Source organism: Tursiops truncatus, chromosome 13 (genome assembly GCF_011762595.2).
Source record: "Tursiops truncatus isolate mTurTru1 chromosome 13, mTurTru1.mat.Y, whole genome shotgun sequence".
NCBI classification, from domain to species: Eukaryota; Metazoa; Chordata; class Mammalia; order Artiodactyla; family Delphinidae; genus Tursiops; species Tursiops truncatus.
The window spans coordinates 32,156,288-32,175,396 of NC_047046.1; the positions used below are offsets into that span (position 1 = coordinate 32,156,288).

The window sequence follows — 19,109 nt, forward strand, 5'->3', positions numbered from 1 at the left end:
GCAGTTAGCAGGGAAGGGAACGGAGCTAATTTTCCAAAAGTGGGAAGGAATGTAGGGGCAGCAGTTCCAACTACGGAGCAGTAGCTCAGGGGAGTCAGGGTTTTCAAATCACGATCAGTGACTTGGAAATGCCGGGCACATTTCTTAACCCCTGTGTATCTATGTCAATCAGAGCTAATATGAAGCGAGTTTAGTTTTTTAAAGTATAATTACTCAACCATAAAAAGGAACGAAATTGGGTCATTTGTAGAGATGTGGATGGACCTAGAGTCTGTCATACAGAGTGCAGTAAGTCAGAAGGAGAAAGACAAATATCATATATTAACACATGTATGTGGAACCTAGAAAAGTGGTACAGATGAACATATTTCCTGGGCAGGAATAGAGGCGCAGACATAGAGAACGGACATGTGGACACAGGGAGGGAAGGGGAGGGTGGGACGAATTGAGAGAGTAAGATTGACATATATACACTGCCATGTGTAAAATAGATAACTAAGTGGGAACCTGCTGTATAGCACAGGGAGCTCAGCTCGGTGCTCTGTGATGGGCTACTTGGGTGGGATGGTGGGATGGCGGGGGGAGGTCCAAGAGGGAGGGGATGTGTGTGTGCATATGGCTGATGCACTTCACTGTGCGGCAGAAACTAACACAGCACTGTAAAGCAATTATACTCCAAAAAAAAAAAAAAGGTATATTCACTTTTTTATTGCAATTCTTTTCCTTCATGGTCCCTCCATGTCAGTTGTTGTCTGGATAGACACATAAGCGGATTGGCTCAACATGGAATTAATGTTTAACGTGTGAAAGTATAGGTGGTTCTGGACGGCAGTCCCGTGTTATTCCATGTTGCTTTGTTTCGTTATGAAAATGCCTTTTTATACTTTTAAATTAACTTTTATTGGAGTATAGTTGCCTTACAATGTTGTGTTAGTTTCTGCCCTACAGCAAAGTGAATCAGTTATACGTATACATATATCCACTCTTTTTTAGATTTCCTTCCCATTTAGGTCACAACAGAGCATTTGAGTAGAGTTCCCTGTGCTATACAGAAGGTTCTCATTAGTTATCTGTTTTATACATAGTAGTGTGTATATGTCAATCCCAATCTCCGAATTCTTCCCACCCCCTTTCCCCCCTTGTTAACCATAAGTTTGCTTTCTACATCTGTGACTCTGTTTCTGCTTTGCAGATAAGTTCATCTGTACCACTTTTCTAGATTCCACATATAAGCAGTATTATACGATATTTGCCTTTCTCTTTCTGACTTAACTTCACTCTTGTATAACAAGCTCTACGTCTATCCGTGTCACTGCAAATGGCAGAAAATGCCTTTTTATATTTTAAAAATGTAATTTACCTCTGCTACAATAGACTCTTAGACTGTTCCCAAATAGCCTCACAATTTTTATTCTTGGATGGTTGTCTCAGTAAACTGTTCTCAGCTTAAATCTGGCTTTGCCGTTTACTGGCTGTCTGATCTCTGCAAACCTCCTAAAAGGTTCCTTTTCATCATCTATGAAAACAACGTATGGTCATTAAATGAGAATATATATATATTTTACAACTATGCCTGGAATATGTAGGCACACAACAAAAGTGAATCCCTTTGCCTTACCAGACATGCCTGCTCTTAGACCGTGGAGTGTTTTGAAGGCGCGATACGAGCATTCTTGTCCTTCGCCGAACAGATGTCTGTCCTCAGTGCTATTCCTGTGTCCCCCACCCGATCCACAGCAGAGCTCTGCACCATTGGTAGCAAGATTTACTGTGGTCTTATTAGCACCACTAGTTATGAGTAATGGGTATTGGAATAATATATGAAAACCCAGTTCTTCTTTCTAGAATGAAATTTAAGTCTAAGTCTAGTTAACTGAAAATGTATTCATTTAAAGGTAGACAGGTTCAGGTGCAGTAGAGCCTCTTTCTAAATAAGTTCACATCATACCTATAAGTACTTATAATTCATTCACCACAAGCCTTTAAAAATAGATTTGAGGCCTCTGACAATAAAATACACATATCCGATAAGGCTGTTAAAATGGAAATTAAAAATTTTAAAACCATATAGCAGGAGCAAAGAAGTATAATAATCACTTAGGCTAATAAAATTGTTGTGATTGAGCATTAAATGTAGCTCCCCTGTTCCTCGATAGATAAATAACTGCTTATTTTCCAGCTGCCCAAAGGGGCAGCAAGGAGTGATAATTACCGTCGTGCATCTTACTCAGCTGATGGTTTTCGAGGTGTGACAGTGTGTGAGCCAAGGTGCCAGGAGTCTTGAGGGCGGCAGGGTGACGGAGACAGAGTGGCCAAGCTCCGGGGTCTGGGGAAAGTCCCTGGTGTGGGTTCTGGATGGTAAATGATGAGGCAAAGCCAGAAGGGCAGTGCCAGTCCAGAAGATGGCCAGCTCTGGGTTTACACGAAGGATTCGCCCTTGGTTTTTTATATGCTGATCTAGTGCTTAAGTGTCCAAGTTATTTTACCAACCTTTTGATAACTAATGCATATAGTGGTAATACCATCAGGAAGCATCACTGTCTGTTTAGGGATAAGAACTTGAGACAGTGGCCAATTTGATTTTCTGACCTTTGTTTTCCAGTTTATCAAAATCTGAGCAAGAAGGCTCTGTATATTTACTTAGCTTTATGCAAACCCAAATATGTGACAAATCATAAATGTATGAAATACAGTGCTGGAGATGATTTGGTTTTCAAAATTGTTCTTTGCTTTACAAAAGGACTCTTTGTAAATATCCTTAAAGTGCCACTCTCCTTTAGTAACATGACCATCTGGTTAGAATTCTTAAAATTCGATTTTCCTCCAAAGTTATGAAGATCCAAAGATATGAAAATATCTTTCATAAAGACACATATGAATACAGAATTTGGTTATATATTCCAAGTTTAGATGGCCCTTGTGGGGGAGAGTGCCTCATATCATTGGATTACGAAGGGGTATTTCAAATTTCTACTGTTTTCATTGTAAGTAATTACATACAGCCGTGGAAAGAATAATTTAATATTTCTTAATGAACATAAGGGGAAAATGTTGAATAGAGTACATAAAAAAGTCATGTCTATCTGCTTTCGAAACATTTTTTTAAGATATTATCTTTTTACTGTTTCAGTTTTAGATCTAAAGTCCACAGTAGGATTCCCAGGTTCGGGTCCAGTAGCTGAAATAGAAAGGCCTTGCTCTCCTGTACGCAGGATCTGGCTGGAGCGCTTGACCTGCCTTGTTTGTGTTTAGAGGTGGTTTCCTTGCTTTTGAAACATAAACAGTTGCATTGCAAAATTAGAAGAGAAGGACATTGAAAGGGTGGAAATATTAAAGCTTGAGAAAATTCTCTCTTTCTCCTTCACTACGTTATGCACACTTAACATAAACTTCTGTCTACTGGTAGATCCAAAGCAGCAGGTGTCATTCTGGAAAGGATGCCAGTTTTGCCCTTTCACAGCTGGGCTGCTTAGTTGCCTGGTACTGGCAGTCACATGCAGTTTGGCTGTGTCCAGAGTGCTGAAATATCACCATAAATAAATATAGTACCAGATCAGAACAGCCAGCCCTGTATGACAGCAGCTGAGTGTAGAAATATTTTAAATGTTAATAGCTCTATTGAGATAGAATTTACAAACAGTAAAATGTAGAGATTTCAGGTGTGGATTTTGATGAGTTTGAGAAATGTATATCCTATATAACGACCACCCCAATCAAGATTGGGAACATTTCCAGTGCCACAGAAGGTTCCTTTGTGCTCCTTCGTGGTCAGAGCTGCTCCCCGCCCCCTCCGAGACAGCCAGGCCTTTCTGTGACTGTTGTCAAGCTTCGCATCAACGGAAACGCACAGTGTGCGCTCTCCCGAGTCTGTCCTCTGTGCCCAGCATGGTGTCTGTTTGACTGATGCATGTTCATGTATGAATCAACAGTTTATCCTTTTTTGTTGGTGACAGTGGTCATTGTATGCATACACCACACTTGTTTGTGAATGGATACTCACCTGGGGTTGGGCATTTAGGTTGTTGCCAGCTGTTGGCTGTTCTGAATGAAACCTCAAGGAATACTTGTTCACACGGCTTTGTATTTTCATCTGTTTTGGGTGGAATCTCCAGGCATCGCAGAGTAGGCACATATTTAGATTTACAATTTAACGTTAGTAAACCATTTCCTAAAGTGATTGTACAACTTTACCGCCCCACTGACATTGTATGAATGTTCTGGGAGCTCCACAGCCTTGCCAGTAATTGGCGTCGTCAGTCATTTAATTTATGGTGTGTAATAGGTGGTCATTTTGGTTTCTCTTACGAATAAGGATGTTGAGGATTTTTTAATCTGCTTGTTGACCATTCATGAACCTTCTTTTTTCCAAGAAGCTTCAAGTCTTTTACCCATTATTTATTGGGTTGTTAAGTCTTTTCTAAGGTAAATGTATTACAAATGCCTATGGCTTAGTTTTCCTTTTTATTAATGATGATTTTGAAGAACTTAAGTTTTTTATTATGATGACAATTGAATTTATCAGTTTATTCATTTATGGGTAGTGCTGTTTTTATGTTAAGAAATTCTTGACTATCTTACTATTATAAAGATTTTATCTTAAGTTTCTTCCTGAGTTTGATAGTTTTAGCTTTTATGTTTAGGTCTATAATCCATTTCAGACTAATTTGTACGTGGGACGTGAGGTAGCTGTCAGCGGGTTCATTCTGTTTTCACAAGTGGATATCCAGTGGGTCTAGTACCATTTGTTGAAAAGACTGGCCTTATTGAATGCCCTTGTGCTTGTTGAAGAGCAATTGACTGTATATAGATGTCAATATGTGTACACTATTCTGTTCCAAAAATATATTTGTCTATCCTTATGCCGGAACAACACTGTCTGAAGACTGTGGCGTTACGGTAAGTGTAGAGCTCAGATAGAATGGGTTTTCCTACTTTGTTCATTTTTTTCCCAAAATTGTTGTTCCACCTGGCAATATTTACTTTCAGGCTGCAATACTTCCTGCAGTATTTCTTGTAATGCAAATCCGTAGGTGATTACTTTTTCAGTTCTTTCAGTAAAATAAAATTCCTTTATTTTACTCCTTTTTGAAGGATATTTTTATAAAATTTAAAATCTTAGGTTGACAGTGTTTTTCCTCTCAGTGCTTTGACGGTGTCATTTCATTGTCTCCATGCCTCTGCTGTCTCTGATGAGAGGTTGGCTGACACTCCTGTCATGGTTCTTCTGTATGTAATTTGTTGTGCTTCTCTGACTGCTTTCAAGATGTTTTCCTTTGTCTTTCATTTTCAGTAGTTTGACTATGATTTGCCTAGTTTTTTTTTTTCCTTTCTATTTATTTTGCTTGGGTTTTGCTGTTCTTCTTAAGCTTATAAATTGGCATTTGGGGCCAAAATAGGGAGATTTTTTGACATTATTCTTTCAACTTTTGTCTTGTTTGGCCATTATTTATGCTCCATGTTCACTTCTCCTTCTGGACCCCAAATACTGATACATGTATGTTAGACCAGTTGATATTATCTCATAAGTACTTGGGCTCTTTTCATTTTTTATAATCTTTTTTTTTTTTTTTTTTTGCGGTACGCGGGCCTCTCACTGTTGTGGCCTCTCCCGTTGCGGAGCGCAGGCTCCGGACGCGCAGGCTCAGCGGCTATGGGTCACGGGCCCAGCCTCTCCGCGGCATGTGGGATCCTCCCACACCGGGGCACGAACCCGTGTCCCCTGCATCGGCAGGCGGACTCTCAACCACTGCGCCACCAGGAAAGCCCCCATTTTTTAAAAAAAATCTTTTATTGTGTATACTTGAGATTAATAATTTCTATGAATCTGTTTTCATGTTCACTCACCTTTTTATCATGCCAGCTACAGTCTGTTAAGCCCATCCAGAAACTTTTAAATTTTGCTTTTCAGTTGTAGAATTTCCATTTGTTTCTCTTTTATAGTTTCCATTTCACTGTCCAGATTCCCTGTCTGTTCCCTCATCAAGACCATTTTTCCTTTAAACCCTTGAACCTATTTTGTTAGCTAAAGTCCCAACAACAAATAGATGTTGTCTGCTAGCTACAACATCTGGGTCAACTCAGGGTCTCTTTCTATTGACTACTTTTAAAAAAAAAAAATGAGTATGGCTCACATTCACATGGTTATTTGCATGTCTAATAAATTTTTATTCTATGTTGGACATTATGAATGATACAATGTACAGAGTTGGGAGTATTTGTCTTCCTTTAAAAAGGGTAGTTTGTTTTATCAGACAGTTAATTCCTGGCGGTTTCTTAATCTTGTTGAGGCTTAATTTTAACCTTTTTTAGGGCTGGTCTAGAGTAGCCCTTATGTAGGACATGGTTTTGACTCCGACACTATGGACTTTTTGGTGTCTCGGTCAAATTCTCATGGTATTATTGAGCTCTCTCCACTCTGGTCTCTCTACTCTCCCAGTGATGTGTGTCCTCTAGTGTCTTTGTCTCACTCTCAGCTCTGTATCAGCTGCTCTCTGCTTGGCTTCACCAAGTCTCACCTTGCACATGTGCAGTCCAGCCCTTGGCTAAGGTCCTGTGAGTAGCCCACCTAGACTTCTGGGGTCCCCTTCTTGGAGCTCTGTCTTCTCCAGTCTTTGTCCTCCAATTTCCAGCTGCTTCCTCAGCTCTGAACTATAATCTTTGTCTCCTCAGCACAGCCCAACTCCTTTTTTATGTTTCTCCTCCCTGTGCTGCTTGGAGGAAATGGTCTCCAGGCTGACATTCAGGGCTCATCTTGGTGCACTTAGGGATCACATTTCTGTGCTGCCTGTTGTCCAGTGTCTGAAATCACCACTTCATATATTTTGTCCAGTTTTATAGCTGTTACTCTGTCATGTGCAGAAGCCTCAGTGTGGTAGAAGTATTGTTTTGAACGTTGTTCCTGAGATTACTGGTTCTCAAACTTAAGCTTGCATCAGATGCATCTGGAGGACTCGTTTACGCAGAGACCCTTAGGCCCCATCCTTTAGTGTTTCTGATTCAGTAGGATTGGATTGGGGCCTGACAATTTGCATTGTCCAGGTGATAACTGATGCTGCTGGTCTGGAAACCACACTTTGAGAACCACTTACTTGGAAAGATGGATCTTGAGAAAAAAATGTTGGAATTTTATTTGGCACTTACTCCATACAATTTTTACCTTTCTTTTTGGGGGGGGTAATAATACTTACATCTCAGTTTATTATAACATTATACATCTTGCTCTTTTCATTCAAAGTATGAATTAATGAGGAATTTTTTTTTGCACTGAGAAGGATAGATTCTCCGTTTAATTGATAGAAACAGAAAATACATGAGAGAATAAGTAAAGTTATTTAACAATGAAATACTACCATTCTTTTTTTTTTTTGCCTTTACAAATAAATTTGATTCTTTCAAGTTATGAAACTTGTAGAACATGGAGTGTGATAAGTTTCAGAAGTAATTGCTTTTTGTTTCAGAAATAGGGTTTTATTTTAATTATTCTCAGACTTATTTGTATATATGTGAAGTGTGTGTGTGTGTGTGTGTGTGTGTGTTGTTTTAGGTGAGATGTGAAACAGCGATGACCAGTAGGCTTTCTGGACCGGGCTCTACCTTGTCGTGTCCTCAGGTTTCCTGACAACTTACGCTTCATCCTTGAATAGCTCTTAATCCTTCTACCTTAGCATCACATATTATCTGCTTTCTTTGCCTCTTTTGGTTCAATGGCCCTATCTCTCATTTGTCAGGATTTTGACATTTATTGCTTCCTTTTGCTCTAGTCCATATATTTCCCGTCAGCGTAAGGTTTATACTGGTGTCAGATGGTGACTCTCATTGTTGAGGATGCTGACATTGTTCTTGCAGTGACTGCAGCACAGGAAGTGTTCTCTCAACAACATCATAGAATATCTTGGATGGGAAAACAGATTCGTCCTATCCTTTCAAATTCTAATCAGTCCTTGACAGATTTTATTTTTATTTTCATTTATTTATTTTTATAAATTTATTTATTTATTTTTGGCTGTTGGGTCCTCATTGCTGCACACGGGCTTCCTCTAGTTGCAGCAAGTGGGGGCTACTCTTCATTGCAGTGTGCGGGCCTCTCATTGCAGTGGCTTCTCTTGTTGTGGAGTACAGGCTCTAGGCACGTGGGCTTCAGTAGTTGTGGCCCGTGGGCTCAGTAGTTGTGGTGCACGGGCTTAGTTGCTCCACGGCATGTGGGATCTTCCTGGACCAGGGATCGAACCTGTGTCCCCTGCATTGGCAGGTGGATTCTTAACCACTGTGCCACCAGGGAAGTCCCGACAGATTTTTTAATGTAACAACTTTTTAAATTTTTTGGAAAAATTGGTACAACAGCCTTTGGTGGTTAGATTAGAAAGCTGTTTCATAGCACAGTTTCAATATTGTTTCAGCTGTAATGTGCGATTACAGCAATTTTAACCTCAATTTCAGAGATATGTTCTCTAATATTTTGACACAGGCATAGTGATATACTGATTACTAAATTCTCATTTCCAACAGGTCCATTTTGATGGCTGGGACCACAAATATGACTACTGGATGGATACAGACAGCCCTGACATTCACCCAGTCGGATGGTGTGACGTCACAGGTCATCCCCTGGAAGTGCCGCATTGTGAGTATCTTGCTCTTTGTGTGTTGCTTTTTAAATACGTAACCTGGAGCCTATCTTAATGCTGTTTATTTCATGTCATTATAAGTATTTTAAAGCTCAGTATCACATAGGTGAATTGATTAATCAGCACTATAGCTACACTGAAAGCCAGTTATTCACAATTAAGCCTCAAAAGACATGCTCTATATAAATGAAGAGTTATCAACATTAAGGAATTATTTTGATAATGTTGTCTGGCAGAATCTTTGTTTTCCACATTTTAGTTTGGAAAACTGAGCCAGGTCTAAATCCATCTAATTTGGGCCTTCACTTTTAGCTGAAGTACTTTTTGTTTTCTTAAACATCTTATCTTAATTGATTTTGTTTTATAGAGTAGGTTTCAAAAAGTTTTAGAAGAACAGAAGTATTTTAAACTTCAGCAATTAAAAAAAATTTAGTTGTAAAAATTGGAAAAAAGACAACCTTCTGTTATGTCGGTATCTTCATTATTTCTGTCTTTCTGGATACTTAAAGTTAAGGAGGTAATTAACCATTCTAAATTCTAATAAACCTCGAACCAAAATATTTCATTCTTTCATCTGCAGGATTCCTCTGATCAGATTAGGCTGACATGACTAATAACTAGTTTCAGACATTTTGCGAGCACTCTCCATCCTTATGTTTGGTTTGTTCCCCCACTGCTTCTGTTGTCCTCCCTTTGGTTTCTTGGGGTGAAGGTAACCTTCTATCCTGTTAATGAGGATGAACCAGCCCAATGATGCTTGAACCTTAGATCTAAAAGGATTAACTGCGTCTTTGAAAGAGATCCTTAACTTCCTTTAGAAATAATGAGAATTACTGACTTAATAACTTGACAAACATTTTGACATTGCGCTAGATTCTTCAAAAGCTACACATGGATAAGGTGCAGGTCCTCATGTAACTTACAGTGCATTAGCAAGTGCAGGCTCTGCATACAGAGAATGTAAAACAGGGAGAGCAAGGTCAGTTCCATGGGAGGGGGAAGGGTTAGCACATTCGCTTTGTGCTTTTTGCTGTTCCCGCTTTCTGTTCTCCCTGATCTTGCATCCCATCTTGCCAGGGAGGTGTCTCTTGGTTGATGTTGACCACCCACCACTCACCAGCACGCACGTTCTGTCCCTTGTCCCAGTAAGCTTCTCAAGTAGGGATTTCAAGGGAGATGGGCCCGGATCAGCGTTTCAGGTACAGAGACAGCTGTCTTCATTCCGCCTCACCCATTACCTGTTCCTTGGTCAGTCTGCCTACCTGGCTTCTCGACCCAGATGTCTCAGAAGCGTCGCAAAGTCTATGGATCGAACCTCAGCTCCATCCCAAGCCAAAAGCTTGTCTTTCTACCGTAGTTGCTACTTGATTCCAAAGTTGCTGCTTCCCATGCAGTCATGCTAGACTCTGCTCCCTCCCTCCCCCTCCCTCACCCCACACATACAGCCAGTCATCAAGTCTTGATGGTCCTCTTTCTTGATTTCTCAGAACCCATCTCTGACCCCTTCTTCCCCTTCCCAGTACCATTGCATTTGAGCTCTCATCATAGGTACAAATGGTTTGCAGAATATGGTCTGCAATTTGCTGGTTAGTGAGTCACACTGATCCTCTCAATCTAAAAATTCAGGCTCTAGAGGCAGGATTGCCTAGTGGTTGAGCATGTGAAATCTGGAGTCAGAATGCTGACTTGTGAATCTCAGTATCACTGCTTTGCTTAGCTGTGTGATCTGTGCCTGTTTCCTCATCTAGAAAATGGAGGTGATATTAGTGTGTCAGTCTCATAATCTGTAATGATGAAATGAGATAAATTCGTGCATAACACCTCAAAAACTGCCTGGCCCACAGGATGTGCTCAATTAGTGTTAGCTGCTCTCAGAAAATGATGTAACATTCTACAGATTTTCATTTTTACCTAAAACTATGTGAATTATTAAGGATTACAAAATTCGAAATTGTGCTAAAATGAATAGGTGACTAGAGTTTTCCAAATATTTAAATTTAGTTTTTTCTTAAGTCAGGCTTTCATGTATTCCTGGCACTATTATAAGACTCCTGTTTTGAGTATGTGCACTTAAGTAATTGGAATCCCTATTATTTGGGGGAATTAGATGTCTTCAGTTGGTCATGATATTGTATTACTGCTGTGCTTGCTTTTTGGTTATAAACGTGTTTGTTTGGATTAATTATTATTAATACAGTTTATTATAGGTTACTTGTTTAACCCTATTTTTTGTAATTATTCATATCTGCATCATTAGTCTTATTAATTTTTAAATACCTAGACTTTAAGACATGTTCATAGTGTGGTTCAATATATATCATCCGTGGCCCCATCGTTAAAGCAAAAATACACACACACACACACACACACACACAATCCTACTCCAGTATTTATTTGCCTACTTATTTATCACAGAATCTTTTTCCACTGGAAAGTAAAGGCAAATGGTTTGTCTAGGTCCTCCAGCAAAACAAAATTTGACGGTCTAGCATTGATGTCGCAACAGCTTCCTAACTATCTTGTCTTGTTTCTCTGCTGTAACAGTCTGTGAAAACCCAAATCTAACCTCTTAGCAGTATCTTTAGACTTGAGACTCTTTCACATGTACCAGGCCTGTCGCAGTCTGTCTTCTCACCTCATGCCTTACCCTTCCACCGTTTTCCACCAAGAACAGAATTACTTCATTTATACTAAACAGAATGACTCATGGTGCCTTGAACATTGGCCTCATAAGATTCTGAAGACAATACGTCAGCTACACTCTGCTCTCTGAACTTCGTTTACAGAAAATCACACCCTGCAGTCGGTGTCAGGTGCCTGTGTGGTGGGGAGCTGGCTGGCGCACTTGCTCCGCAGTATCGACCACATGTAGCCTCTTCATTCCTGTCCCATCTCTTGTGGGTGTATTTGTACAAACAACCACATCAAATCATCTTTTACTGCCCATGCTATTTTAAGTCAAAGCGTTGATCTTATTTACTCATACAATTCAAACCAAATGTGTATGTCCAATATCTTTGATAATCAGATCAAAGTAATTATTGGGTTGGCCAAAAAGTTCGTTCGGGTTTTCCGTACCAACTTACTAAAAATCTGAACCGACTTTTCGGCCAACCCAATACATTTTGTAAGTAGATCTATAAAACCACACAGAACATTTTATCACATATGAGCAGATAAAGTCATCTTACCCACATTAATTTTCAGATATTTTAAGGTATTTTCAGATATTTTAACTTTCAGACATTGTTTGTACTCTGTTGTTTTACTTTTGTGATATTTATGTGATGCAACAATTGCCTTGAGTGCTTTATTATATATAATATGATAGCTTTATTGATCAAACATTGCAAAGACTACTAAACGTTTAGGGCTTGGAAAAAGGCTTAATTTTTATTTTAACTTATTTAATTTTGGCTGCATTGGGTCGTCGCTGCTGCCTGCAGTCTCCCTCCAGTTGCTCACTCCCTGCCACGGTGCGCATGCCTCTCACCGCGGCAGCCTCACCCGTTGGCGGAGCATAGGCTTCAGGTACGCAGGCTTCAGTAGTTGTGGCATGCAGGCTCAGTAGTTGTGGTTTGCAGGCTCAGTAGTTGTGGCTCGTGGGCTCTAGAATGCAGTCTCCGTAGTTGTGACGCACAGGCTTAGTCGCTCCGCGGCATGTGGGATCTTCCTGGACCGGGGCACGAACCCGCATCCCCTGCATCGGCAGGCGGACTCTCAACCACTGCGCCACCAGGGAAGCCCTCTCGTGCACATTTTATTAGACTTAATTAAAACTTTGTTTTTCTAAATGAGTTTGTATCTATTTCTAATGTCACTCAATCAACATATTTATACTCACTGCAGAAACTGAGCCAAGATGTAGTACATGCTGTGTAGCCCCACACTTCTGTAGAAATGTTTGTGCAGTGTATTTTGGCCAAGACCATGATATTTAATAATTCATAATCTTCAATCACAAAGGACAAACGTAAGTTCTTGAAAAGGTAACTGTGAAAAGCCTCTTGAGAGTGAAACTTGAATGTCCCCATTCAGCTGGGAAGAGCGCCAGCTTGTAGGATCAGGTGACGATGACTTCCTCTCAGCCTCTGTTACCAGCCAGGTGCTCACAGGCACTTTACCTTGTGTCCACTGCCGGATTGAGATCTCCTTGTCTGAGGCCATGCGGGCACAATTTTCCTGTTTTATCTGAGATATAATCCTGCATGGTGGACTTTTTCTACAAGTAGAATCAAAATTAAATACTTAAGATTTAGCACTAAGGTGTCAGGATCTTTCTGTTGTGCTTTGCATTCCCTGAATGTCCTTGAAAAGATATAAAAATATCAGAACCAAAAGCCCATGCCAACTTCAGGCAGCTACAGCATTGCCTTTTGGCAGTCTTTTTAGTCATAGCGTTTGGAAACTGTAATCCCAGTCACATTCAATGCTAAATTTGTTTAAATAGAGCTCATTTCTTTTATTATATTATTAATCATTTGCCCACAAATCCACCAGGCAATGGGATGCCCGATGTTTTTTCCTTTGGAAATTTACCGAGCTTGAGAAGCAAGATGATAGACCTCAGAGTTAGAAAAACCTGGGTTTAAGTTTCCATTCTGCCCTGACTGCCTGTGCCTTTGGGCGAGTTACTTCACCTCTGGGACTCGCAGGCTTGGGAGATGAAATGCCTTGACCACCGTAATGCCTGCTGCTGGTTGTCTGGGCTCAGTGACCCCACAGGAAGGAGCAGGGCCGGGTGAAGAGCACAGGCACATTTGCTTCCTAGGCCGCCGTTTCTCTTCATTGATCCAGAAAATTGGGAGTTGACTTTACTTCCTAAAGCTTAAACAGCCAGTATGGTTCTTTGTTATAATTGCACTGTCCGTAAAGGGGCTGCTGATCTCTGAGCGAATTTGGAATGACACGTAGGACAGTTTGAAAAATTTAGAATGACTGACTTAGACTGAAGAAAAGCAGGCCTTTGGGGCTTCCCTGGTGGTGCAGCGGTTGAGAGTCCGCCTGCCGTTGCAGGGGACACGGGTTCGTGCCCCGGTCCAGGAGGATCCCACATGCCGTGGAGCAGCTGGGCCCGTGAGCCATAGCCACTGAGCCTGCGCGTCCGGAGCCTGTGCTCCGCAACGGGAGAGGCCACGGCAGTGAGAGGCCTGCGTACCGCAAAAAAAAAGAAAAAGAAAAGCAGGCCCCATAAGCCCCATGAAACTACAAATGAAAGAACTTTGCTGTTCTTTAAAATAAAAATCTGAATATGTTTTGCACCCAGTTCCAATGTGCGTGTGGGTTTTTCACCCACACTAAGCAATTCTCCGACACCAGCCAGGTGTCCCATGGTTCAGCTCAAGTCTAACACTGTTTACTGGAGGTTAGGGCTCAGTCCTATGTGACTGCCCCCACCCATCCCCATCCCCAGTTCACACACCAGTCACAAGTCCAGATGGTCACCTGTGCTTCCGGGGAACTAGCTGTAGATCTGTAGGTTCCCACCACCCTCTCCTTAGGTTTGATTTGCTAGAGCGGCTCACAGAACTCAGAGGAACAGTTTACCCGCTAGGTCACTGGTTCATCATAAAAGGATCTAACTCAGGAACAGCCTGTGGAAGAGATGTGCAGGGTGAGGTCTGGGGGAGGGGTCGGAGCTCCCCTGCCCTCCCCAGGCCCCACTCTCCCCCAGTCTTCAGGGTGTCGCCAACCTGGCCATCCTTTGGGGTTTTTGTGGAGGCTTCATTATGGAGGCACGACTGATTAAATCATTGGCCATTGGTGATTGAACTTGACTTTCAGCTCCTCTCCCCTCCCTGGGGTCGGGGCTTGGGGGGTTGGACTGGAAGTCTGGGAGTTCCAAACCTCTGATGATTGGTTCTCTTGGCCACCGGCCCCCATCCTTCCATGCTTTCCAAAAGTCACCTCATTAATGTTAACAGAAGACACAGAAAATTCCAAGGATTTTAGGAGCTCTGTGCCAGGACAGGGATGAAGACTCAGTATATACTTATTATAACTGACAATAGCAGTCGTAAATGTACACCACTAGAGACATGAAGTTATTCCCACTGTCGTTCAGTAGCTTTCTGGTTGTTTGACGAGACGCGTGTCAGCAGCTCTCCTGTGTGCCTTCCCCGGTCGGTGGGCACAGCTTGCAGCTCCTTCGCCCCCAGTGTGGGCCGTGGCCCTGTCCTCTGTCCTCCGGTCTGCTCCTGCCTCTCTCCTTCGTCTACAGGGGTGGCTCCTTGGCCTCTGGGTGGGCTCTGCGTTCCTTGTGCCCAGTGTTTATGCCACAGCATTTGGGCAGAAGGTGAAGTTCTTTGCAGTCAGGGGTCAACTCCTCTCCAAAGCTTTGTCTGATGTCCTCAGGGAGATGAATTGTCTCTTCATCCTCGTCGTCCCGCAGGATTTTGTCCTCTGTTCTTTTGCGTTAGAGTGACCTTTTTCTTGCCGCTCTCCTGCCCTGGCGTCCTCACCTGGGGCCCCTGGAAGCTCCCGCCAGGGTTTTTGCTCTTTTCCCTGCTTGCTCTCAACTGAAAAAATAACACACAGCATGAGAGTTGTGAGTTAAGTTTAATTTGGGGCAAAATGGGGGCCATAGCCCAGAAGACAGCATTTCAGATAGCTCTGAGAAACTGTTCCAAAGATGTAGGGGGAAGGTTGGTATAGATGTGATTTTGGTGAAGGGCGAAGCGTGCAAGCAAGCACGTATTTTTTGCAGAAGGTTACTGCTAGTGACAAGGAGCAGACGTCACCATGAGGGATTTTATTGCTTTTCTAGACACAAGGAGATACAAGAATTGGGCTCATAAAATCAGCGCCTGAAAATATCTAACTGTCTGAAGACCTGTTGTGCCAGTTTTTCCCAAAGCACAGAGTTCACCCTGAACTCGTTTCAGGGGCTGTTGAAGGTCAGCAGCTGCAGCGGCTCGTGGTTTAATCCTCGTTGAGGTAGATGACAGCTGCCAGTTGTAGCTGGCATAGCCCGGCCCGCTGCCCTGGCCTGGCCCTGCCCGCAGCACGCCAGCTGTGTGTCTCCGCTTGAGCTGCTGCTGTTCCTGACTTGCAGCTGGATGCCGCCGCATGCTACCTCCTGAGGCTCGCTCAGGTGTCCCCTCCCGGACAAGCCGCCTGCACCCTTTGGCCCCAGAGCCACCTCTGTTTCTCGGCACAGTCCCCGCGCGCAGACTGGTGGGATGTGCTTCGGTGCCTCTGTGCTCGCCGTCCCGCTTTCTAGAATGGCTCTCCCCGGCAGGCAGGGGCTGCCCGCTGCCGGTCCCCGTCGCAGGCTCACCCCGCTGCCACGAGCAGGCAGGCTCGGGCTGCAGACACAGGCTGAGGGGGGGACGGCGGCTCCCGGAGACCACGAGGTCTGCGGGGCAGGCTCTTTGTATCACTCACCTCTGCTGCTCTGACCGTTCACAGCTCTTGCAGGTGGTGGATGCATGTCAGAAAAACACCTGTGGCGGGGCCAGAGTCAAGTGTGCTCATCAGCCACCTGGCCTGGCCCTCTGACCCTAGCTGACCTCCCCCCGCCACCCCACCCCATGGACCAGGATGGCTCAGGCCCGTCCGCCGTGCACAGTGGGCCGCTGAATGTCTGACCCGTCTGTTTGTCGTTTTCCCGACTTCCTACACTTCATAAAGGTCGTTTGTCTATACTTATTTCACCCCCCTGCCCCTTCAGGCCTTGTTTTAAACACCCTTTTAGAAATCAGAGTTAAACAGAAGGAAATATTTGATTGCATGGAAACGTTTTGTTCATATTTTAAAGTAGTGATAGAAGTAATAAAATAGAAATATGACAGGTCCCAGTGCCTCTAATAAAGTAGATGTAGCTGGAGACAGAAGAATCACCGTCTAAATTCAATGCAGATTTGGCCGCGCCACGTGGTAACCAATCGACGTTTCTCACCAGCGCAAGTATAGTGTTTTTTTTCTGAAATGACAAAGTACCAATGTGCCCTCACAGGAGCCGGTGGGGATGTGGGTGACACAGGGCCACCAGCCCTCCAGGGAGGGCATCTCCCGGCAGGCGACCCTCCCAGCAGACTGGACTGGCCTCTGTGCTGGCGCCGTGAATGCCCCATCCCAGCTTGAGAGGAACGAACCACCCTCTCTGCAAGGGTGCGGGACCCAGCAGGTGTAGGAGAGAGGATCTGATTCTTATTCTCGGAGAGTTCCAGCCAACTAGAAAAAACGCTTTGTCCTTGGGAGGCACCAGCCATGTGGAGGTAGAACATAAACCTGCCAGAATCCTGTGAGCTCGTCAATCCCCCAGCCATCATTCAAGGGCCTAGAGACGCAGTGGTTTGCCCACCTTGTTAGAGACAAAGGTGGGCCTCTGGCCCTGGTCGGAATGTTCTTCCTGACTTGGCTGAATCCACAGTGTGTACCTTTATAATCAGGTCAGGCTCCACTCCCGTTACCCCTCTTCAGATGCGGGTTGCGGGGGGGTGACCCAGCCGGTATGAGGTTCCAGCCGTGGAGAGGCCTCTGGCAGTGCTGAGCCTGGGTTTCCAGAAAGGGACAGCAGCCTCTGTTTTGCAGCATCAGCAGCGTTGCAGGGGGCGTGATGGGAAGCGGGGGGCAAAACACAGAAATAGGTGACATTGCATCACAGCCTTACGCCTGGAGAGCCTGCAGTCAGAGTACGTTGCTCGTGAAAATCAGCAGCTCACAGGGTGTGCAGCTGCTTCTAGGGAAAGGGCCGGATGAGCCTCACTGATCCGTAAAGAGGAATCCTTCTCGGGCCTGGGGGACCAGTATCTTCATGCCCCAGGATGCCGCCCCCACGTTGTGTGGTCTGGCTGTTTTCTCTAGTCCTCAGCTCTCTCTTTACGTGGCTTTTGTATCCTGACCCCAGGCCTCTGCTTACCCTCCAGCCCTTTCAGAGACCCCGAGCTTCCTCACTAAGGCACGGATGAACTTCTGGGTCCCTTGTGATCCCACACAGGCTGTGCTGAAGCAGGACAGCCTTGGGCTCATTAACTTGGCCACTGGCCACTGCTGCACCATTACCTTCTGCCATGTGGGATCGTTTCCTAGTGATGCACAGCCACTCCTTAGTATACCAAAGGAGGCAGATAGCTGGCCCTCACCCAGCCTTGTCTGGGGGCTCCCTGTTCATAAATAAATGCCCACTTCAGCACCAGCCTGAGGAGGGGGTGGGATGAGACCAGACGGGGAAATGCAGGAAGAGAGAGAGAACGTGAGGTGAACACACAACACCTCTGACCCCCTTGTCTTCCTTTCACCTCCCTCTGCTCCACTCACTCCTTTCTTTCCATTTCTAAAATGCAAATTGTTTCCACCCCAGGGCCTTTGCATACGCCATCTTCTCTGTCCAGAACAGTCCATCTGCTCTTCTAAGATATGACTCTTTCCCACCCTTTAGAGTTCATCTCAGATGATCCCGTCTGAGCAAGGCCTTCCTGGCCATGTTACATCACTGTGATTTTCCATCTCACCACTCCCTTTGCTCCTCTGTGCATATCACAATACGTAATTACTCTAATTGTCTGTTTCCTTGCTTTCTGTCACTAGTCCCCATGAGACTGTCAGCTTCATGAGTGGAGTGTCTGTCAGCATTTCCCCAGTGTCTGGCTTCCAATAAATATTTATCTGTTTATCCATTTCTCTCTCTAAGAGTTGGTTAATAACTTATGCCAAAACAACAAGCATCTCGAGAGACCAGCCTGGGCTCTCGCCTGCAACCTTTATGGAGTGAGGTCTTGAGTAGTAGCTATGCAATTAGTCTGTTCAGGCCCTAGTAGGGGACACGTGGGCCAAACATCCCCCACAGCTAACAAAAGAATCTTTCATGAATAGGAAGTCGACAGGCAGAAAGAGGAGATTTCCTAGCTGGCTTCTGTGTCTAAGTAAACTTGTCATCGTTCTTTCGTTAGCTTCTGCTTGATTTATGTTTGGAAGTAATTGTGATGCTTGATTACACAATACATTAAACAAAACATTATTATGAAGTTAAAGTGTATATTACTAGTAGTACAAACTACTATAAGAATATCTATAACCTTTATAACCTATATTAAGGGCCTTGAGAACATTGCTAATTTATTTAACTGTTCAACATAAATAAGCATAACAGAACGTGACTTGATAGAAGATATAGCTCATTTTTATTCCATTTAGTTCATTACCCAGCAGATGTATAAATACGACAGAATGAATCGTAAATACCATACCATGTGGCCTGGCACATTGTTTATCCTGTTAAGTGAGATAAATGACTTAAATCTACATTAAGGAATAAATGATTAATAAAGCCCTCTTTGGGACCTTCGGGATTAGAAACATTTGGGACCCAATTTCGAATTGGGAATTAGAAACATTTTATTCTGTCAGAGATGGAAATTCACTTAGATTATAAAATAGGAGTTAATGCAGTTATAATCCAGATATGGAATGATACATATGATGATGGATAGATGTCTTTCCAAGGAAAAATTGAAGATGGTTAACTTAGCCAGGTAACAGCAC

The 19,109-nt window shown here is 43.4% G+C and overlaps 1 protein-coding gene across 1 annotated transcript in view; it reads left to right on the forward strand.

Moving 5' to 3' along the window:
- L3MBTL4 (L3MBTL histone methyl-lysine binding protein 4) overlaps positions 1-19,109 on the forward strand; it is a 350,477-nt gene that overhangs the window by 172,107 nt on the left and 159,261 nt on the right. The window contains exon 13 of the mRNA XM_033837582.2: positions 8,506-8,620. Coding sequence (XP_033693473.1) covers positions 8,506-8,620 — 115 coding nt within the window. The remainder of the gene's footprint in view (positions 1-8,505; positions 8,621-19,109) is intronic.